This window comes from Chaetodon auriga, chromosome 5, assembly GCF_051107435.1.
Source record: "Chaetodon auriga isolate fChaAug3 chromosome 5, fChaAug3.hap1, whole genome shotgun sequence".
Lineage (NCBI taxonomy): Eukaryota > Metazoa > Chordata > Actinopteri > Chaetodontiformes > Chaetodontidae > Chaetodon > Chaetodon auriga.
Window position 1 is genome coordinate 15,949,749 of NC_135078.1, and position 23,390 is coordinate 15,973,138.

General features: G+C 42.2%; 1 protein-coding gene across 3 annotated transcripts in view; it reads left to right on the plus strand.

The window, feature by feature from the left end:
- rasgrf2b (Ras protein-specific guanine nucleotide-releasing factor 2b) overlaps positions 1-23,390 on the plus strand; it is a 42,193-nt gene that overhangs the window by 13,667 nt on the left and 5,136 nt on the right. The window contains exons 2-23 of one of the 3 annotated variants that reach the window (XM_076731793.1): positions 1,259-1,365; positions 2,940-3,087; positions 6,573-6,662; positions 6,811-6,947; positions 7,262-7,378; positions 7,526-7,605; positions 9,198-9,391; positions 9,542-9,651; positions 9,727-9,845; positions 11,119-11,279; positions 11,383-11,449; positions 11,938-12,074; positions 12,581-12,663; positions 13,044-13,292; positions 14,854-14,946; positions 17,060-17,547; positions 19,916-20,041; positions 21,058-21,147; positions 21,281-21,387; positions 22,241-22,353; positions 22,514-22,574; positions 23,226-23,329. In XM_076731793.1, the coding sequence (XP_076587908.1) occupies positions 1,259-1,365; positions 2,940-3,087; positions 6,573-6,662; positions 6,811-6,947; positions 7,262-7,378; positions 7,526-7,605; positions 9,198-9,391; positions 9,542-9,651; positions 9,727-9,845; positions 11,119-11,279; positions 11,383-11,449; positions 11,938-12,074; positions 12,581-12,663; positions 13,044-13,292; positions 14,854-14,946; positions 17,060-17,547; positions 19,916-20,041; positions 21,058-21,147; positions 21,281-21,387; positions 22,241-22,353; positions 22,514-22,574; positions 23,226-23,329 (2,981 nt within the window). The remainder of the gene's footprint in view (positions 1-1,258; positions 1,366-2,939; positions 3,088-6,572; positions 6,663-6,810; positions 6,948-7,261; positions 7,379-7,525; positions 7,606-9,197; positions 9,392-9,541; positions 9,652-9,726; positions 9,846-11,118; positions 11,280-11,382; positions 11,450-11,937; positions 12,075-12,580; positions 12,664-13,043; positions 13,293-14,853; positions 14,947-17,059; positions 17,548-19,915; positions 20,042-21,057; positions 21,148-21,280; positions 21,388-22,240; positions 22,354-22,513; positions 22,575-23,225; positions 23,330-23,390) is intronic. The other 2 variants (XM_076731794.1, XM_076731796.1) reach the window with 2 other exon arrangements.

Here is a 23,390-nt window from a genome sequence, read left to right on the forward strand (position 1 = left end):
TGCGTTGCCATGGTAATGTTATCTTGTTAGGTGGTGACACAATTTAGAGATACGTACATGGTTAAGAAATATTATGTAACCGCTGCCTCTCTCCAGCCTTCTCTGTCTCTCTTTCTCCCTGTCAAAGACTGTTAGAGCACAAATTATTGTTGATGTAATAAAATCCAGCCAGCCAGTGAATTGAAATGACAGACACATAAAATGCACGGGTAGGAGGACGGAGATGGAGATGGAGGAGGGTCTCTGAGGGTATGTGTGTGTTCCAATAACCTTGGTGACTCTGTCCCCAGCCCATCCCCACTGCAGGGGCTGAAGCCCGTCCATCCTCCTGCGGGGTAAATGTCTCTCCTCTGGACTCTGTTTGGTTCACTGAATCCTTACTGAGAGAGACACAAAGAGATGGAAGTATGAAGGGATGTGGGGATGGAGGAGGAGGAGGAGTGGGTTTCGACAACAAGAGAAGTGAGGATGCTGGTTGAGCGGGGCAGAGGAGGAGGAGTGGGATGAGAGGTGAAGTGCAAAGAGAGAGGAGGAGGAGGAGGAAAGAGGTGGCTGGGAGAAGAGAGGAGGAGGGGAGAGAAAGTCCATGCAGAGCTCAGTCTTCTCTGTTTTCCCTGACTAAGAATAGCAGCTCTTCTGGTAACCCAGTGCCCCAGGACATGACCATTTGAATAAAAGCCTCTATCACTTCACATAATGCCTGGTGTGTGTGCTCTACTGTAGGTGTGTGTCTCTGTGCTTGCATGTGTCTGTGCATAACTGTGTGGAAGCATTTTGAAAGGCAGATACTCAGGGAAATTCATCAGAATGAAAAGAGGGACAGACAGGAAACAAGAGGGAGAGAGAGAGCGGGCTAATTGATGGTGATGATAATAGGCTGGTGGAGAAGGGAGGCACAGACGACTCTCACTGCTTTATTTCAGCGAGCAAATAACTCTGTCATGTGTGTCGAGCCACCCACCCTCCCCCGTCCTGTACTTTTCACTCTGCGTGCTCTGCCTGCTTCATGTAAAGTCTGTGGAACTTTATATGCGATGAATCTGGACGAGAAAAGAGCGTGAAAAGCACACGCAGTTGAAAGCAATGTTTCCATATGTCTGTGCCATATGTGTGATTAACCGCCGCTTGCGTCTCAAAGGAGCAACCACAACATCTTCTGTAAAGTGCGACTGTTGGCACAACTGAGGAGCCGTAGATGTGTTTGGTCTCAGGGTCACAAAGGAAAACAACTCTTCTCTCTTTATCTCTCTGTCCTCAGCACTACTTCCTCATCGTGTTTGGTCACGATGGACAGAAGCCTCTGGAGCTGCGGACCGAGGAGGAGGCTGAGTGCGATGAATGGGTGGAGGCCATCCAGCAGGCGAGGTACACATGTAGATTTGTATAAAAGGGGATTTGTGTAGCAGGAAATATGACATCAGACTGCATGACCACAGTTTGATGTGATGTGACAGAACATTAAGATTAGAGAGCATTAGTATGAACTTTAAAGGCCATGATGGTGTTTTTTTCAAATGCTATAGCCCACTGCATATAAATCATGTATAATTTACTCCGAAGCTGATGGTGTTCCAAAGAATACTTAACTTTTTGCACTTGTTTCCTGCCTTCCACGAGCCATTAGTTTCAGTTTATTTCAGCAAGATTGGAAAATTTGATTTATATACACAGTAATCCATCTTTCTTTTTGTCAAACTGACATTATTGTGGCATGAAGTTACTGCAGCAGCTTTCAAAGCTCTTGCTTGCTGATGTATTCAAGAAGGGTCAGACATCTCAGGTCTTCTGTTGAACCATCAAAAAGATAATATGCATTTGATCATTTCAGAAGAAGCTTGTGTTGCTTGTACTCTCTGTACTTCTGAACTGAACCGCCAACTTAATCCACATTGCACTATGACCCATACCTTTACAGGTCCGCCTAAGGTAGACCTGCACAGGTGTTATGACTTGCAGTGCCTGATTAAACCTATTCTCTGGACATGTGTGGGCGTAGACCACATTCGCCCGCTGGCCTTTTCCCCCTGACATCATGCTCAGGGTGGGAAGCTGAAATGTTATTTTGCACAGGATAGTGTCATTCTGTTATGTTCCAGGTTGCAAGTTGAATACATGTAGAAATCCAGAGGGACATCGGGCCATATTTCAAGGTAAAACAACATGTTTTACAACCAATCAATCAATTCCTAACCAACAGCTGTTGTATAACTGTATCTAGTGGATTGCCAAATGTGTTGTTTTCCCTCCAAACATGGCCCAATGTCCCTCTGGATTTTCACTATCCATTGTCCTTTCAGCTGCTGATTATTCAGTACATTTGTACGACTTGCAACCAGGAACACAGACGTACGACGTTACGTTTTATACAACACCATTTCAGCCGTCCACCCTGAGCATGACGTCAGAGGAAAATGGCCACTGTGTGAATACGACTGAATCTCTGTCACTCTGTTAACTCTGCTGCACCAGGAAAATCTCACCCTTATTATTCTTATTGGTACATGTAGTTTGATTGACTCCTAGCGTTTTGTAGCCTTGTCCATTGATTTCAAACCAGTGATGAAAGTAAGGACAAAAATACAGAAATATCTCATGGCATAACCAGACTGATCAACATCTAACAGGAGATTTTCTGTTTTTCTAAGAACCCCGTTGCGCACAGTGAGAAGCTGGTTGAGAAAATTGGTTTTCAAGACCTTTAAGATTTTAAAGCTTCACACAGCATGGACACCTTAGCATTCATTTCAATGCACTTTCAAAAATGTGTGTTTTTGGTATTTCCTCATTTTCTGCCATAACACACAGTGGGGGACAGAAAAAAGGCATGTAAATTATTTTCTATAGGCCGCTTTTCAGTCATGTTGATGATAAAACCTGCTCTTCCCAGCGTCCTGTTCAGCTGATATCTCTGCATATATTTGTGGACTCTTTATTTTCAGTTACTCCGACATCATCATTGAACGAGAGGTTCTGATGCAGAAATACATCCACCTTGTCCAGATAGTGGAGACTGAGAAGGTGGCGGCCAATCAGCTGCGTACCCAGCTAGAAGATCAGGACACAGAAATTGAGAGGCTCAAAGCAGAGGTACAGCACGAATGTGTGGACACTCAAACACACACACCAACACACCCAAAACATATAAACCTTAAGATTTCCATCAAATCAAACTTTTTCAGCAATAGACATTTGATGTTGGTATTTAAATTGCATGAAACAATGAGTACACTAAGTCATGAGCATTGGATGAGGAAGGGAAGTTGTTGATGACTTCCTTCTTTGGTGTTCTTTAAAAACCTCTGTGCTGTGCTGTGCTGTGGATTCATGAGCTGCTTCCCCTCTGTTACATTTCTAGTGCCTTCAGACATGTTTCCTGCCCCTAGAGGTCCATACAAGTATGATTTTGAATGGAACTCTGGGGTCTGTGTTACTACAATGTGCCTGCCATAAACACGAGGAACCAGACGTGTTGCCAACTCAAGCATGAAATCCTACTTGCAACTTCAAAACAGTAAAATGTCTAATCATCTCGGTCATAACTACCATAACATAAGAGATTATGGTCTTCTTCCTGTGGCCCTTCATCCCAAAGGTGAAGTTAAAGGTGCCTGATGGAGTTTTCTTGAGAACAAATTTGTGTTAGCTCTCACTCTTCTCAAACAAATATGTGAAATGCACATCCTGCTTCCTAAAATGTTTGCAAAGCTAATTTCTTGAATATGTTAAACTGTGCATTGTTTACATCCACATTTACTTGCTTATAGTCTTCTTGGTCGGCACTCGACTGCATTTCTTTGGGCACGAACTGCTGCCAGTTACTGATCAGCAGAATAAACTGAAGCTGGTGGCAGGAATTTATTGCACTGTGCACATGCAAAAGCATTCACCCATAGTGCTTGGGTGGTCAAAATCTCCACAGGGTCTGTTTAAGACCACATTTCCCATAGTCATTTTTCATAGCTTTTTATAGGCATTGAAATACAGTATGCATGCTTAAAGCTGGCATCACTCACTCGCTCACCAGCACGCCCACACAGCTCTGTTCTGTGATCACTCTCCTGCCATGAATCATTTGAAGAGTGATCCAAGGAGAAACACATGTATATACCTGCGTGTATACGATATATACACATATCCTGATGTGTACGCTGTGTGTGTGTGTGTGTCTTCTCACAGCTGTGTTTGTGGCGGCAGAGGAGTGGGTGTGAACGGTACTCATTCACCTCTAAGCGTAGGAGGAGAAGCCCGCCGCTCAATAAAGACAGCCCATCACCGTCCTTACAAAACATCCACCGTTACGTACGCTTATCGAACACAGCACGCTTCTGCTCTGCTGTCACAGCACGATAAATCGGATGTGTACACTTACACACAAAACACAACTGACCTCTACAGCATTGTTAATTAGACCTAATTACAATTCTCTCACACGCACAAAAACGACAGCCGGTAACTATTGGTTTATGGTAATCAGATCAACAGCTCTTATCTTTTCTGATGTAAAATAAGTGAGCTTGTATTGGATCAGGACATCGCTGTCAAACCGCTGAGACAACGCCTGGACGTCCCTTAGATTAGAGCTGGACAATAATGTCTTATTGTTTATAGTCTTTGACTGGAATCTAGTCCAAATAGTGATTCTAATGTAGGTGCTGACATTGACAAAGACATGTTGCGTTGCAGTTAAAATGTTATGAATGATAAAATGATTTTAACCATTTCACCCAGCCATAAATGACTGTGTACAGTATGTATGTACTGTAATGTATTTTGGAAATGCTTCATTTCGTGCATCTGTGATCTCTTAACAATTTTTTAATATGTTTCCTGAATAGTAAAATAGCTCAGTGTAAATCTCTTCATGCATTATTCTCCATATGCTAAGTTGAATTGTATGGTTGCCGTTTGACAACTTCCACTGGTTTCCATTAGTTTGCTGTGCTGCATGTAATTGGAATTAATTAGAGGGAAGTGTTCTAGTTGTTGATGCATGGTTAGATAGAAACGTTAAATAGGACGATACTCGGAAATTATTAAGGCGTGCCGTGATATTTCTGATTTTTGACTATCTCTGTTGGATCAGATGGAAAATAATTCCTTTGTACGTGTTCTCTTATGTGCCACGTAGGTGACCAGAAGGCTTTGCAGTTATTCGTTATGTACAGGTGCTTGATTGAAATGAATTCTGGTCTGTGCAGCATTTGGCTGTAAGGGAAGCCATTTGCTCACAGGGCCAGCTGCTAACATCTCCATAAATCACAGTGGAGCTGTCATTTCCAATCCACGGCTCATCTGTGTCAAAAATGTATAAATATTTTACTTGTATGTGCTGCTTCTGTCTTCAGGAAACGATAACACTAATGTTTAATGGATTTGGCAGTTACGCTGTTTTTAGCTGTAATTCTCCCTTAGAGCAACAAGTGTATGGCAGATACTTCTCCCTGCCGCACACTGTGATTATATCTCACTGGCAGGATACACTGAACCCTGCTGGTAATGAAAATGCTAACGATAGGCATTTTATATTAGGAAACATCTGCCTGTGTAATTGGGCCACTCATGAAAAAAGGATTAGTCTTTGAGAGCCAGTGTGCAGTTGGTGATCCATCTCATTAAAACATATAGTCTTGTTTGTTTGTTTTGTGTGTGTTGCTCCATGTTTATGAATAATTAAACCAACTAGCCACTATAACTGTCAACAGTTGGCAGACTGACTCCTCTCTGCTGCCATTTGCATGATAGCACTTGCGAATGAGGAAATAAAGATGAAATTGTGAGGCTGAAAATGGCTTTGGTTTTGTCTTTGATGTTTTTCTTCATCTGTGATAAACTGCTGTTATAAAGAAGCCTGAAGGTAAAAGCAAATGGCTGAACGTAATATAGTACCAGAGCCAGTTTCCGGTTTGGCATCTGCCAGGTTTATTCCCTGTGATGTGTCGTATGTGTGCCTCAGTTTTCAAACCTGGAAGATGACTTTAAGCTTGTGGTAGGCGGCTGGCTTTTCTTACCTGCAGAGCGTCTACAGGCTGATCTGACTCTGGCTGTAAAAACGATACAAGAACTGACATAATTAGATAGATTAGGTCTTTAAAAGGCCTTTATATTACGATTTCCATGGATTTGTTTCAGCCAGAAATACATCATTTTTAACTACACAGGATTATACTTATACTGTCTTCAGTACCTGCTGTGCCCTACAAAGCACTACAGGTAATCAGGCACATATAAGCCTTAATTTGCTTACTGCCACCAGCTGATAGCAGCCCTCCCCCTTCTCAGTCATTCTCTCTTTCTGAACGAAGGCACCAGATTGCCAAAGATGAGGAAGTCTGATGTCTATCTGGTGCAAACACACCAACAGTTCAGTGAGCACACTGCATGACTATCACATATACAGTATTCATCCAAATGACTGTTGGTCCCTTTAGGAATAGAATACCCTCATTAATGAAATCGTATCATTTTCTGCTATACCTGAGAAGACCATTGCCTCTGTTTAATGTGATTTAATGGGTCCTCTGTGTAGTCACTCACATTATTCTCATATTGTTTGTGTCTGAATTTCTTTAAAGATTGTAGCTCTGAACAAAACTAAGGAGCGAATGCGGCCTTACCATGTCAACCACGAAAATGAAGACCCGGATATCAAGAAGATCAAGAAGGTAAAATAAATATTTTTCTAAATTCAGGTTCACCTTTGGATTCATGTGTTTTCCTTTTTCTGTAACCCGTCGTGTTGTGTGAGTGCATGTTGCATGCGCAGTGTGCATGCAAAAGTGAGTCTAAGCTACCTTGTTTGCATCACCTCAGGTGCAGAGTTTCATGCGGGGCTGGCTCTGTCGGAGGAAGTGGAAGATCATCGTCCAGGACTACATCTGCTCTCCTCACGCTGAGAGCATGAGGAAGAGGAACCAGATCGTCTTCAACATGGTGGAGGCAGAGACAGAGTATGTAAATACATTATGCCTAGAGAGCCAGTGCACACTGTTGAAAAGTTGTCACATTTGTTGAGCTTTTACAGTGCATGACACGCATCTCAGTGAGAGTAACTGACGCTAGACTAGGGCTTAGGAAAGGATGCTATGAGTGATGTGTTAGACTTCAAGCATTGAACAGTAGCCTGGTGCATTTCTGCATGTGTTTTCAGGATAAATCTAAATTTCTGAACATTGCCAGGGAGTCTCAAGCCTGTTTAAGTCTAAACCCAGACATTATAAGTTGATATACAAGTGTTTTTCTCTTTGTCCATGTGTGATGGCAGGTACGTCCACCAGCTCTACATCCTGGTCAACTGTTTCCTCAGACCTCTGAGGATGGCTGCCAGCTCCAAGAAACCCCCCATCAGCCATGACGATGTCAGCAGCATCTTCCTCAACAGGTGTGTACGTCTGTCTGAATGTATTCGTGTGGGATTGAGCAACATGTTCTGTCCATCTGAATCACTGAACTGTCAGAGGTGCATGTAGAGACGGACGCTGAGGACTTAAAAATCTCTTGCCGTTGTGTTTTCGCACTGTCTCTTCAGTGAGACCATCATGTTCCTGCATGAGATTTTTCATCAAGGCTTGAAGGCGAGGATAGCCAACTGGCCAACTCTGGTGCTGGGTAAGCTGTTACTTAACCGCACACAAAATACACAAATATATACACACTGCATGCATAGTCTCTGCAGCCACTCAGTTACATCAAGGTCAGGTTTTCAATGGTCCTCCACATCCAGTTTGTCTCGTTCAAACGTCAGACTGACGTCTTGCTGCTCCGTTCTCTCTCTCTCTCTCTCTCTCTCTCTCTCTCTCACACACACACACACACACACACACACACACACACACACACGCACACACTCAGGCACACTCATTTCCCTATCTCAGTCTGCAACAAGTACGCTCATTGTCTTGACAGACAATGACCACCCGGACCAGAAGGCATCCCACATATTCACCTCCTAAAACAGAAGCCCCCTCGACAGATAAGCATCACCTAGGAGACAGACTGCTGAAAGACACAGCAGCAAATTACTTGTGACAAACTCAAAAAGAAAAAGAGCTGAACGTCACCGTTATCTGACTCTCTGCTTCAGGCTGACGTTGAATGTGGATTTTTGATCAACAATATGTTTTACATCAAATCAGTGTCTGCAGTTTCTTGAGGACAGACTTTTTCCTGATTGTCATTATCATTGAATATTTAGCCTCCAATACAATGTGCTTTTAACGTCATTCAGATTATGTTCAAATGAATAGAAGCATCTATCTGTGACCAATATAATGAAGCCTCTAAGTCTGTCTTTACTCGTTTCTTCCATGGCTTTGTTTCTTTTGTCTTTTTTGAGGGCACATCAGTTGAAAAGCATTATGATCTATACGTTTGGTTTTCTGTAGTGAATTAGAAAGTGACATCTGCTCCATCCATTTACATGTGTTCTTTACGTTAAAGTGAGGTTATATTGATTCTTTGAGTAGACTTTGTACTTAACATGGTGATTCTTGGTGTTTGTTGTCCAAGACAGAGACAATATATGATCAATAAGAAACACTAGATGTGTTTACTGAGTTTGGTTTTAAAGAGTCAGTTTCCCAGCTGCACATCTGAAAAGCTAACATCAGTTTCCCCATTTCCCTTTAACATTACTTTGGCCACATCCCCTCCACCACCTCCTCCCTTGGACAGTACTTTTTGTTGGTACTGTTTGTGTGCTGCTATTGCCTGTAAATTGAGTTTTATCACTCTCCTCTCAAGTCCTAATACAAAGTACAGAGCAGTAAATGATCTGGTAAACATACACAAAGAAGTCCACAAGAGTTAAAATAACATATCATCGACGAGTTACCTAGAGTGTTGTATTAGCAACACATTAACCTCAGACAGCTAGTTTGGTTAGCAGTATACTCAGCTATTAAATATCACAAGTCAACAGCTGTAATGGAAAGAGTATGTCGATCTGATGCTCCAACAAGAACATTTGGGGAGTAGATAAAAGGCGCCTGTCAATATTTGATTGGTCACAGATCTGACAAAAGGCTCAAATTAACATCAGTTAAACTGCCGTGGAGCTGTGCCAGCAGTGGTTGCTATAGCAACACACTTTTCGACTGAAACCAGCTGCTGGTGGCAGAATATTTGACTTCATGCCCGGATTTGTACCCACATGTTACTGACAATACTGTATGTGTGCACGTGTGTGTTGTTGTTTGTAGCCGACCTGTTTGACATCCTGCTGCCCATGCTGAACATCTATCAGGAGTTTGTGCGTAACCATCAGTACAGCCTGCAGGTTTTGGCCAACTGCAAGCAGAACAGAGACTTTGACAAACTGCTCAAACAGTATGAGTCGAACGCCGCCTGCGAGGGAAGGATGCTGGAGACCTTCCTCACATACCCCATGTTCCAGGTAGATCATGGGCCTTTTCACAAACAAACTACTACACAAAAGCAGTTTTTTTTTTTTTAATGTCAGTTCTTGTCCTCATTTATTTCCACCACGTTGACTATCATTTATGAATTGTTCATATATTTCACCATTCCTCCTCTCTCCCACAAGATTCCTCGCTACATCATCACCTTACATGAGTTATTGGCGCACACACCTCACGAGCATGTGGAGCGCAAGAGCCTTGAATTCGCCAAGTCCAAATTAGAGGAACTGTCCAGGTATGTGTCAGAATGGTTTCCTGATACATCTTGATATTGAATACCGAACCAAACAGTGTGTTTGTGTGTGCCCAGAGTAATGCATGACGAGGTGAGTGACACGGAAAACATCCGGAAAAACCTGGCCATAGAGAGGATGATAGTGGAGGGCTGTGACATCCTGCTGGACACCAGCCAGACCTTCGTCAGGCAGGGTAAGTTTCCCTCAGCTCACAGCACTGTTCACCAGACAGCAAAGCTCTGGATGTTTTCCTAACAGGAAGACCCTCCTGCCTGTCAGCCGGTGATCTGAGAGCACAGTTGTGGTATCTTTGTGGAGCTCAGTCACTGAATCATGACATGAGCTACTGTAATACTTTCCACTCAGGGACATTTGGCTCTCTGTCAGCTTACCAAGTGAAAATGTGGTTCTACAAACTCGTTGTGGTTCAGATAACAACAACTAGAATCATGTAAATGAAAAAGACTGATTGATTAACAAGAAAATATTTTCCTAATGAATTATTCCCAAGAGTTTAAAACAAAATGTTGTACTTATTTTGTTTAATCACATTTCATGTACTTTTTAGCTGGTTCCTATATGCTCTAAGCACTTGCACTGAAGCACTGAACACACTGTTAGCTGTGTGTTTTAGAAGGATGCGCTTCCAAGTTTTGATGACATCCAGCTCTTGTTCCTATGGACTTCCAAAGCACTTATTGTGAGTTGCTTTGAACAAAGTGTATGCCGAATTAATGTAACGTAATGTAAGATAGAATATCTAACACCGCTACGCTTCTCGTTCTCCTGCAGTGGAAATAAATTGATTGCCTGTCACCACTGGTGTAAGCCAAGTCTTAGCGTGGATTCATCGTGCCAGAACCAACAGTCTGCCTAATCTAACAAAGTCATGCTTGATCACCAACATCTCAAATGTATCACATAAATTGTACTGTATTTATCAGGAATTGCTTCAAACAAGTGGTTGGAAACACAGTCCCATAAAGACACTGGTCCAAGACCTGCAAAGTCTTCATACAGTTGATGTGCTCTTGAGAAACACATAGCTGCAGCAGTGGTTATTAATTGCTACAGTGTGCAAACCCTAATGAGCTATCTGATCTCCTGATTTGTTGAGGATACTTAGATCAAGTCGAAGGTAATTTTCCATTTAAGGTGCAGTAAACGTACTGAGTGTGCATGCCTGCTACGTGGAACATGGGCTGCTGTACGACTGCACAGGAGAGCAGACTGTGATGTTCCTCCAGCAGTTGTTAGTTTTACGTAGTTTTTGCCACCCATTTAAATAATCTCCTCCATCTTTTAATGTCTTCATGTCTGCCAGGTGCGCACACAAAATACATGTGTGCAGAAATGCTCAGCAATGCTACATTCTGTACATGTATGTTTGCTTAGTAAACATGACCTTCAGCCCAGTGTCAGCTTAGTGAAATATAATGTAATCTTGTGCCAATCCTGCTCCTCAGGCTCTCTGATCCAGCTGCCGTCGGTGGAGCGAGGGAAACTCAGTAAGGTCCGTCTGGGCTCTCTCTCTCTGAAGAAGGAAGGGGAGCGGCAGTGCTTCCTCTTCACCAAACACTTCCTCATCTGCACACGCAGTTCTGGAGGAAAACTGCACCTTCTTAAGGTGGGAACATCTCAGAAATCAGAGATTAATTTTAGGAATTGATTTAAACTTTTATTTTAAAAGCCAATAAACTATTGTTAATATTGGTATTAATCTCTTGCAGCAAGGTGGAGTTTTGTCCCTGATTGACTGCACACTCATAGAGGAACCAGACGCCAGTGATGAGGAATGTAAGTTTATTACATCAATGGAGCGGTGCTTCCACGATGGTCGACACACAGGCAGCTCTTATTGGCCCATTTAGGCCCTTCACCACTCATGGAGGTTAATTAGGTGTCAGATGATAAGTGTCCAGAAATTACTTCCCTTTAAATATCAGATGCTCACCCCTTCAAATGTCAGGTTTTGATCTTTTGACATTACAGATCCATTATTTTTTTTCCTGAGGATTCATTTTGCAAGTATGGAGACTGATGAAACATCCATACAGCCACGCAAACACAAGTGCTGAGACAATCACATGCATGTGCACACTTCCCTTCAACACACACCTTCACACTTAAGCCTCAGGGGTGTGTAGAATGGAGATTGCAGGTCCGCTTAATTAACTCTGTGTGTATGTGTGTGTGTGTGTGTGTTTGTGCATTTTTTTTTTACTATCATCATTAAGAGGATGGCTGTACTCCATAAAGCTCTTTCTTTTTGCTCTATCACGCAGCTAAAGCTGGAGGTCAGGTATTTGGTCAGCTGGACTTCAAGCTTGTAGTAGAGCCAGCAGACTTGCCTTCATTCACTGTGGTGTTACTGGCACCATCGCGGCAGGAGAAGGCAGCATGGACCAGTGATATTAGCCAGGTAAAACACAAACACACACCCATACACAGAATAACAAGAACCTCCAAATAGCAAGAGCATGTTCTCCACCGGGTATTGAGAGGGCTTAGTGATAAGTAAACACAGACACGGGTGCAGTTCCCCGGGGGTGAGTTCAGCTCAGTGCCTCACTGCTTCACAAACAGAGCACCACGATACAAGCGTGTCAAACTGGATTCAATCTTATCAGACAAAAAAAACACACTGACAATTTTAATATGCTTATTTTTCCTCAATTCCATGACAACCTGACTTTTAATTAGTGTTTTCAGCATTAGTTTTGATGCTGAGAATTGAGTGCATAGATAAGCAAATCAGTATTTTTCTCCCTCATGTGTTTCGAGGTGTTGCAGACCATCATCTGCTTTAGGTTTTGTGGGTCAAACATACATGAAAATTATTTGCAAATACTCTCACTTTTTCCCTCTCATACTGTCATTTCTTCACTTTACTCTCTCAGTATCTTCCTTTTCTCTCTGCCTCTGTAGTGCATAGATAATATCCGCTGTAATGGTTTGATGACCAGTGTATTTGAGGAGAACTCTAAAGTCACTGTGCCTCATATGATCAAGTAAGTATGTTTGTGTTTGTGAAGAGGAATACTCATGTCTTCATGCCACTGTTGCAAAACATAAGTTTATAATGTAGCTTATCTGGGTGAAAATGTTACAGTTGTGTTGATGTACAGTAACCTCTTAGGCTGTATGTTATGTATTATGCTTTTTTTTTATATTTATTTATGCTGTTGCTGAAATCTGCTTAAGAGTATTCTTTGGTATCCACTCTTATTTTTAGCTTCCTTCTTTGGATTACATGGATTTTGTTTATTGATTTCCTTCTTTCACTTGGCTGTTTTTGCTCAGCTACTTTCGTAACCTTTTCCTTGCTTAGCAGCCCCACCCATCCTCGGTTATGTGTGTGTGTGTGTGTGTGTACGTGTATATCCATCAGATCCGATGTGCGTCTCCATAAAGATGATGTTGACATTTGCTTCAGCAAGACGCTCAACTCCTGCAAGGTCCCCCAGATCCGCTATGCCAGCGTGGAGCGGCTGCTTGAGAGGCTGACCGACCTGCGCTTCCTCTCCATTGACTTCCTGAACACCTTCCTGCACACGTACAGGATTTTCACCACAGCAACTGTGGTCATGGACAAACTGGCTGACATCTACAAGAAACCCTTCTCCTCCATACCAATCAGGTCATACAGTGCAAACACACAAATACTATGTGCATTCACAAACACAGAGAAGGTGTATGCGCAGCTGACATGCACACTGTGCTCACACATCACCACCACAGACCTAAAGGCACCTCAGAAATCTTCCCACACATCACCTTTACCAGAATGGACAGTGAAAGGAACATGCATGCATTTGTTTACAAGGATGAAAGGAGAATTTTTATTGGCCTCTTTATTAACCTACTCAGTTTTTTGGATTCAGCATGCAATGCATCTCCCACCTCTGTCCACAAGGTTGAGTACATACTGGCTGAAATACATACCAGCATGTGTGTGGAGGCCAACACAACAGATGCTTCCACAAGGTTTTTGGCACAGCCATAGGAATATGTGTCAGATGAGGAGTTTCTCTCTCTCTTTATTTATGCTCTCTCTCTCTCTCTTATTAGGACTCTGGCTGCATCATAATTGTATGTTTATATTCCTTCCTCAGCTTTACTTAACTCTCCCTTTTCAATTGGAAAAGTCTTGTGCTCTGCCCAAGGGCAGGTTTGTATGTTCAGCCTAACTGGCCATGGCCTGTGGCGGCCTTCACTGGAAGAGAACAGGGAGGAATCGTCCAGAGACCAGAGGTGTGCAGGAAGGGTAGTGTGGGGAAAGTTCACTTTCTCAAATCTTTACTTAAACAGGATATGCTTCATTTTTGCCCTTAAAGTCACTCCAGGTGGGCACTTAAGCAGCCAAAGTACCCTTTGAGTCAAACCTTTCCACTTTTTTTTTCTCTCCTTCATCCACAAGAGAGCAAGTACAATAAGTGGTTTACAAAGAGAACATGCTTTATTGTATTTCAGTGGTTTCTTTACTGTTTTTGTGCTTTTAGCCATGATGTGGCTCTAGGGACGGCACTGTCAGTTGTCCCTTAACTTTTTACCTAACGCCATCATGAGGTCAAAGTTTGATTATCAAGTGAAATATCTCAACATCTCACAGATGGATCAGGCAGTCATGGTTCCCAGACGATGTGTCTTAATGACTTTGTTGATCCCTTAACTTTTAATCTAATGCCATCGTCAAAACTAATGACATCCCCATGAGCCTTAGCTGTACTTAACTTAAGTGTTCAGTGCTAATTGGCAAGTGTTACCATGCTAACATGCCTCATGAAGCTGCTAGCATTGCTGAGGAGCTGAGGACTCCTGTGTATTTATACGTCATGGCCAAAGTTCCCTTTTGGTTGGCTCTAACACGCCTTGATTTTCATTTTTTTCTATTTATCAAAGAAGTGCCCCCTGTTTAATTTTTGCAAATTAAAAACTCTTTCTGCCTCCTTGTCGCTCTGGATTTTTCTCCCATGTGTCAACATCTGGGAGACTGAAAATATAATGCTGTTCTCTCACTCACACCTTTCCTCTACCAAGAGATTCATTTATCATCCATCCAACACCTTCCCTCCAACCATCTTCTATCTCCATCACATCTCCTGCTTGCATCTTCATGTGTCAGTCCAACCATCACATCCATTTAATCTTTGTTCTGTGTCATCCACCCCCCTGTCTCTTCATGTCCCCTCCAACTACAGGGCGCAGTACCACTCATTTGACCGTCTGTCCATCTCATCCATCTGTCCTGACTACAGTCTGAAGATCAAGAAGATAGCCATGGATCAGTCCAAGTAACCAACTCTTTCTCGCTCTCTGCCTTCATTCTTACTCTTTCCAACTTTTCCTGCCTGTGCCTCCTCTCCTCTGGTCTTGGTCTGATACCTTACTGATGCATGATTTTCCCTTTTATGCTTTTCAGTCTACCTGCTATCTATCTCCTTGTATGGTCAGCTCACAGGGCTTGTAACTTCACCAGTTTGAAACATACTAGGTTGATGATTCGTAAACAGACATAGAAGAATGGAAATATTTTGGAGTCTCTGCAGCTGGTCTGTAGCATGCTCTCTCATTGGTGCATCACTTCCTCAAAGCTGTTTTTCTCACTCTCTCCATATTGATCCCTTTTTGCCATTCCTCTTCAGTCTGTTTTATATTCTCCTCTTGAGCATCTTCCGCTGCTTGGTTCCTCTTTTTCCTCTGCCTGATTCAAAGTTCTTCAGCATTCCTCCTCTCTGCTTTTCATGTATCTTTCCTTCCTCTATATCCTCCTTTCATTTCTCCCCCTCCTCTTTCAATCTGGGATGAAATTTGTTCTCTTATTTCCTGCTGAATAACAGGCTTGTGCAAATAAATGATGGCTGTGTTTGTCTATGCATGATTGCTCCTCCCTTGATGTAGCTCTGTACACATGACTCTCCGAGCAGTGATAATGTCATCACAAAATTGACAACCAAAATGCTGTTGATTAAAGCTTTTGCACTTCCATTGCCTAGTAAATAAGGCGTTCAAATGTTGCAAATATAATCTGCAATGAAAGACTGATGTTTTTTTCTACTCTAGTATATGAAGTGGACATATTTTTGTCAGCTGTAATGTTCCTGTTTTAGACACATAATCAGGTACTAAAATCATATTCAGTAAATTCCAACTTATGGGGTTTTTGAGGGTGTTCACATGCCTGCTTGCTGAACAGTTTAGGTTAATTTGAACGCTTTTTATAGACCCACAATTTTAGGACAGTGCTGCTGCTGCTGCTGCAAAAAAAAAAAAAAAAAAAGACCTAAATATTGGATAAGAAAGGAATTTGTAGAGCTGAAAAGCAACATTTTCTCCACTGGTCAAGACAGTCACCTGACTTTGGTCAAACTGAGCATATGTTTCCAAACTGGAAGCTAAATGCACCTTACAAAGTTTATTTGCCATATATGTTAGCCCAGAAGCAACATTAGCATTCATTTGGACGCTTGTTCTGTTCACTTGATGAATGTAAATGCAATATTCACTCTCTATGAGGCTCTGTTTTGGTCACCACCAACTGAAGGAAATCTGTAGCTCTTTAGCTGTTGAATTTTCCATTTTCATGAACTAGTCACTCACTTTGCCTGTCAGCCACTTGAAGCTGGCCAGATGTTCACGTTAATCAGAGCTTTTCATTGAAAACAGCTGCCTGAAACCAACAGTGCTGAGAGCAATGAGAGTGAACCAAAATAGAAAACCCCACAGAAACAAAAGATTGGCTGATAGATGATGTCACTATAACCAACTCCTTTCACGTTACATGCAGTTCTTTCATACTGTGATTGATAAAGATAATGAGTAGAGCAGCTTCAAGTGTGTGTTAGCTCATCCAACTACTTTCTGTTCATTAAACCTGAGGAACCATGTACACAAAACTCTAAAATACCAACACTGTTCATCAGATGTGGATGTAAACACCCTAAAATTAAAGCTGAAAGTCAGCACAGTAACCTCAAAGACATTGTTTTATTTCCAGCCCAGTGCGCTGAAGTGCAGCAGCAACCCAACAGAAATCGTGTCACTGTTCTAATTCTTTTACTCTGACTGCACTGTGTGCCCACTCATTATAAGTCACTCTGGATAACTACGTAAGCTAAATGCTCTAAATGTAACACTGGATGCCTTGTTGTCCCCAGTACGCTGTGAAATTCCTCTGTGATTCTTCTGTTCGTTGTGAATTCTGAACACACAGTATGTCATTTTATTTGACCCTAAACCAGACATTTGTCTGTAATACTGGAAAGCTGTCTGACAAAATACATTTTCTATTGAACCTTTCTCACTTTAAGGCATACAGACAAACAACAAACCAACAAGCTCTTGTTTCTTATTGCATTTTCTAATATCCTCTTACTTTGCTGACATATTGCTTTGTTCCCCTTTCAGGTCCTTGGAGCTGTTCTTTGCCACCAATCAGAATAACAGAGGTGGTGAGCACATAAACGACAAATCTCCCCGTCTCTGCCGCAAATTCTCCTCTCCACCTCCTCTGTCCATCCCGTCCCGCACCTCCTCCCCTGTCCGAACAAGAAAGCTTTCCCTCCACTCCCCCATCACTGCCAGGGTCGGAGGCCTAGACCTAACCAGTCCTCTGTCAAACTCTGGCGTCAACCATAACACTTCCCAGTCTGCAGCCAGTAGCCCCACATCTGCCCACACCCCTCAAACCCCGACGCCTCAGACCCCGACTCCTACCACCTCCTCTCCTCCACCCTCATCCACCTCTCCACCACCCAACAACTCCAAGCCACCGCAGGACCAAGTTCCTCCCATTCCCTCATCCCCAGACCAGAGTCCCTGCTCGACTGCCGAGGGGGAGGAGGTGCCCAAGATCGACCCATTTTGTGGCAAACTGAGACGTAGCATCCGCAGAGGTGTGTCATAGTTTCCACGCCAATACAGCGCAAAACCATTTATACTGGACAGAACATCAGAGCTGTGTTCTGTCTGAAATATACCGATATTATTTCCAGTGTAATGCCTGAGCTTTGAGCCTGGTCTCATTCCCAGAGCCTCAGCCATTTTGTCATCTCATACACAAGGTATCCTGTTGCATCGGTATGACACGCACCAGGCTTTCAACTAACTCCACTGTAGACCCATCCAGCAAACACACAACAACATGAGAATGTGTTTGACTGCCAGTGGATTTGTTCTGGTTGTCTGTCATTGCCACAGATGGGCTTACATTGGAGTTAGCTTAGAGACAGATATGTCTCATACAGATGCTAAAGGGTAACCTGCATGCCCGTATGAGACGCTGAGAGGCGTTACAAAGCATCAGTATACCTTACTTTGAGAAATATTGACATGATTTTGGACAAAGCCATTTTTCACTTGTCAAAAAACTGTCAGTACAAAAACCTTTACTTAAGGTTATGGTCTTCAAGCAGCAAAACCCCGATTTAAACCAGGAATTTTCTGGAATTTCCCTTTGCGGGACAAATAAAGGAATATTGATCTTGAATACCATCATCAGAGTTTTGAAAGTGGTTTCAAATCTGTTTCATCTCTGACCATACTCAACATGTGGTTTCATATGGTCAGAAGTGAGCTGTTTTGCACCTTTAATCATATGATGTCACTGTGTACTGACACTCCCTGCAGTACATTTCTACATCAAATGGTCAAATGGTGGTCACAGGTCACTTAAACCAGGTCACAAATTGTAGTTTTCCATAAGATCCATGGACACATTTTATAGGTTTTAGTGATGATCTGCATTTAGAAATTCTGTCAAACAATGATTATTGTTCTTTTTAATGATACGGTAATTTTGAGAGCAACAGAGATGAAGACTTAACTCTAAATTTTGTGGGCATGTCATCAGAGTGAAATTAAACAAAAATTGTATAATTTTAATTATTTTTAATGGCTGTTACAGCCATTTGGAGGGTTGTAAAGCATTAGCAGATGATTGAAATTCTTATAATTTGATTCTGCATTGTGCTTAACTTATTGCCATGTGCACCTTGACAACGTGTGCAGTTTGTTCTGTAAGTGTGCAAAGTATATATTCTCTATGACTGATCATCAACACATCAACGCCTTACTGGCAAACTGAAATGCTTATAAAGAGCTGGAGGTCACTCATGAAATGACACAGTGTGAAGTGTTGCTTGTCAGAGCAGAACACGCGTCTGGTGGGACATCATTATCTCCTTGCATTTGTGTGCTATCAGACTTCCCTCCACACACACTTAGATCTTCTAATAGTGGTGTTAAACAGCCCTCTCAGACTGGAGAGTGATAGCGTTAGGACATCTGAAGCAGCACAGCTAAGACAAGCTACAGTTAGACCCTCATTAGCATGTGTAAGAGTGTGTGCACGAGTGTGTGCATGTGTGACAGCTGCTAACCGTTTTTTTCACTGTCACTGATAAATTGCCAGTGTGACATTCTGAGCATTATGTTTAAGTCATGAGGTGAAACCGCTGTGTTTTTAAAGTTATGTCCAACTCAAACAACATACTCATTCTCAAAGCAAAACACCAGGATATAAAAGCAGTACCAAGGGCAAATACAAACAAATTCAAACAGGTGACAAACTAAAGGAAAAACCTGAATAAACTGCAGAAATGTGATGAATACAGATGCTTCCATACAGGAAAATACAGGGAAGTGTGAAAGTGATATGAAACCCAGAGTGTGCCATGGCATTCACAGCCAGCAGATCTCAGCACAGTCAATGATCATCACTCTGGAACGCTCAGGGTTAGGGTTGGCAAGGACTGCTGAAGCTGTTCTGAAGCCACTTCTTTTTGTTTTTTCTTTTAATTTGTCACGTTGTCGTTTGTGTTGCTTACAGAAGAATCAGGTTTTGTGTGATACCTGCTAATTTTCCAACACAGACTTGAACTATTGTTCCCTCCCTGGTCACTGCTTGTGTCTGTGCTGGAGTGCACATCCAAAAGTTAAATGCATGTTTGCATCTTGCAGAGTGAATCAAATATTTAACATGCATGTTTGCCAATATGAATGCAGCTACACACAGTACATGTCAAAGAACATTTACTACTAACATTTACTTTACTTGCTCACACATACACAAAATGTGCAAGGAACAAATTAAAGTCTTATCCACTGGTTACGCTGAGAGACCAGTGGATAAGACTTTAATTTGTCATGACTGTGAATCTAAGTACAATAAGTTCTCCTCTCCAGTAGTGCAGCAACAATAATGGCCATCATCGCCATCATCATCATCATCATCATCATTATTCTTATCCTTCTCCTCCCCAGCTGTGCTGGAGTCAGTGTCACTCGAGAAAATCATCCCAGAGTCTCCTCAGAGCAGTGAGGCAGGAGACATGTCTCCATGTCGCTCCCCTTCCACACCTCGCCACCTCCGCTACAGACAGCCTGGAGGTAACAATGTGTGTGTGTGTGTGTTTGTGTGGTTTATGACTCATAGGCCACAATGCCATTGCCAGAGGCCCTTGCAGTGGGCAGTTCTGTGCCCACTTAGAGTCTGCTCTGCAGAGCCAGGCAAAGATCCCTGACCCTGGAGGATGACATCTTTACTTCAGCAGCACAATACAAAGCTATAGAGTCAGACCTTGGCATAAATGGTAGCGTGTGAGTGTGTATGTATGACTGCAAATGTCTTGGGATTGTTTTCCTTGAGGTGAGCCCAGGACAGCTGCAGATCCAACAAGCATTTGGCAGGCTGTGTCTGGTTTGGATGATGATGATGATTTCAATGGCGATTTTAAAGGTGATGAACAGAGGTTTGAGGATTCCAACAATGAGGAGTATATTTAATTTCTACAAAGGGCCTGCAACAAGGGCGACAGTGATGATGATGATGATGATGGTGATGATAATGGTGAATAGCTACATTTTCAGATTTGTATTTTTACAAAGTAGAGATTATGTAGATGAAAATCTAATCATATGTGTCTTCAAACAAATTCTCATGTAAATTACCGTTTTGAAATTGGTTTAGTCATGCCTATCAAATTTGGCACAGAGCTTACTAACACAAAGCCTGTAATTTAAAGATTAAGTTTTCAAGATTCTACTTTTTTTATATATAGGCAAGGTACATGAATAATAAGGCAAACATTGGCTCATTTTATATGTAAATACTCATGGGAATATTTCAAAGCAAATTACTAATTACTGTTTAGTTAATGATTCAGTTGACACAATGTATTTGCAATGAAAAAAATATTAGTTAATATAGAAGATATTTGACTTTAGGTAAAAAATAAGTTATACTACAAAAGGTTATTTGCTTTTGTGAACATTGTAATCATTATTCATTATGTTCAGATGAAATGAAGGCTCATTTCAATTCACTTGTGGCTACTCCCCTCACTGATGACAATTCTAACAGTATTTCTGTCTCTGGTGATAAATGTGTTTTTGTGTGTCTGCAGTCCAGTCAGGGGAGAACTCACGCTGCTCCGTCTCGCCTGCTTCAGCCTTTGCTATTGCCACAGCAGCAGCAGGACATGGTTCACCACCAGGTACTCACACGTACGCACACGGACACACACACACACACACACTGAATCAAGTCTTAGAATAAAGTCTTATCTATCTTATCTTATCTTATCTTAATTTAACAGATTCTCTCCCTCTCTTTTCTTTTTTATCCAGTGTTTACAAACTCTGAAAGAACTTGTGATAAAGATTTCATCATCCGCCGAGCTGCAACTAACAGAGTTCTCAACGTGTTGCGGCACTGGGTGTCCAAACACTCACAGGTTTGTCTGCACCCACCACCTTCTGCTTGTGTGTGTTTGTCTAAGTGTGTGTGTGGGGTCCCCTGTTTCTGCTGGGGCAATCAAGTCTGTGGTCTCATTAAAGCAGGTGTCAGATGCATTCGCTCTCTGCTCCACTGCTCTCACTTGGGCATGTAAACAGCCATATGCACGCAAACACACACCGAGTGTCGTTGCTGTGTCAATTGGACGAGCTGCTCAGCCCGCTTCAGTCCACCTACCTACTCTTCTGCTAAACAGCCAGTGTTGCCTCTAATGAATTGAATATCACGGTAATTGCCTGACTCCCTGCTTAGAGGTCTAACTGCATCGATCTGTTTTATGTATTTTTCTTCAATAACACAAAATGCTGTGATGACAGGCCAGTTTTAGTAGACTTACTAACACAGAGGCGAGCACAAACACATGCATGTACACCCACTCTCTTTTTTCTTTGGGAGGCCAGAGAACAAAGAGCTTGTTAAGACTGACCTTTGAACAAGAGTTCAATTGGGGCAGGAGTGAAAGGGAAAAAGTGAAGAAAAAGAAGGCGTAAAGTTTGGGAGGCATGAGGGGATTCAGGACTATACATAATCTATGTATAATCTCATTTTACTTAATCAACTATGACAAGAAATATCATATGTCACTGTCTAAACTGATTTTGTTCACTCCAAACTTGACTTAGTCTTCACTTCTTTGGTTAAGGTCTAGTGTTAGAGTTTAGAATCAGGATTAGGTTAAAGCTGCGGTTCTACTTGAGGTTCAGCATGTAAGCGGTGTGTACAGGGGAACCCTTCGTGTATGTCTGTGAGAGCCTGTTTAATCATAGAAGTTGATTTGTGTCTGTGTTTAGGACTTTGAGATGAATGGGGAGCTGAAGATGTCGGTGATTTGTCTCCTGGAGGAGGTACTCAGAGATCCAGACCTTCTGCCTCAGGAGAGAAAAGCTACTGCCAACATACTAAGGTACACTACACGTACAAATGTACAAACAAAAACACACAAAAACATGAAGCACATGCACTGCATGAAATCAGAATGCAACACTTGAAAGTTGAACAGTCAAAACATCTTCACATAGTGTTAAAATCTCCTGCTTGTTCTGCTTTACTCTGTTCTACTTTAGTGCTCTTTCTCAGGACGAGCAGGACGATGCCCAGCTGAGGATAGAGGACATCTTGCAGATGGTGAGATAACTGCAGCACATAACATCCTCTCATACGTTTTTTCATTGCAAACATCTTATGATTTTATGATTAACTTGTTATTATTCTGGTGGATAAATTAAGCTGCGGGGAGGAGAAACTCTGCCTTTTGCTGCATAACGTACACCTCTCGTTATCGCAGACTGGCTGTGTAATACAGCTTCATTTGAATTTGAATATTTATGTGGTTCTCTATGGGATGACCTGGTTTTACGAAGCCCGCGCCCCTGAAGTACTTACACATTAATACACGCCTACCCCAAATACTTATTAATTTACCCTCCTTTACCAGTTTCCTGAGATGAAAACAACCATGAGTGCCCCTGGCTAATTGTCTTGGCTTAATAATGACTAGGAATCACAAAAACACACGTTGCCATTGTAAGAGGTGAAAAGCCTCGGTCAGAGCACGCTGTTCTATCCTCCATTCAGACGAGATAAATACACCCTCTCCTGACTGTGACGCTCTCCGGGGGACTGCCAGCTGTCATAAAACATATTCATCATAGCCGGTCTCTTTATTAGATATTTATATCTGCTTGTTATTCGTGTTTGTGTTGTGGCATGAGCATTTATTTGTTCATGACTCTTGTTCGTGCCTGTATGTGTGTGTGTGTCCGTGTGTGTGTTTAGGCGGACTGTCCGAAAGCAGAGTGTTTTGAGTCCCTCTCAGCGATGGAGCTGGCTGAGCAGATCACTCTGCTGGATCACATTGTCTTCAGGAGCATTCCTTATGAGTCAGTCCTTTCATAACACTCTCACACTGTGATCTGCATCAGGCCAAACAAAGCTAAATCA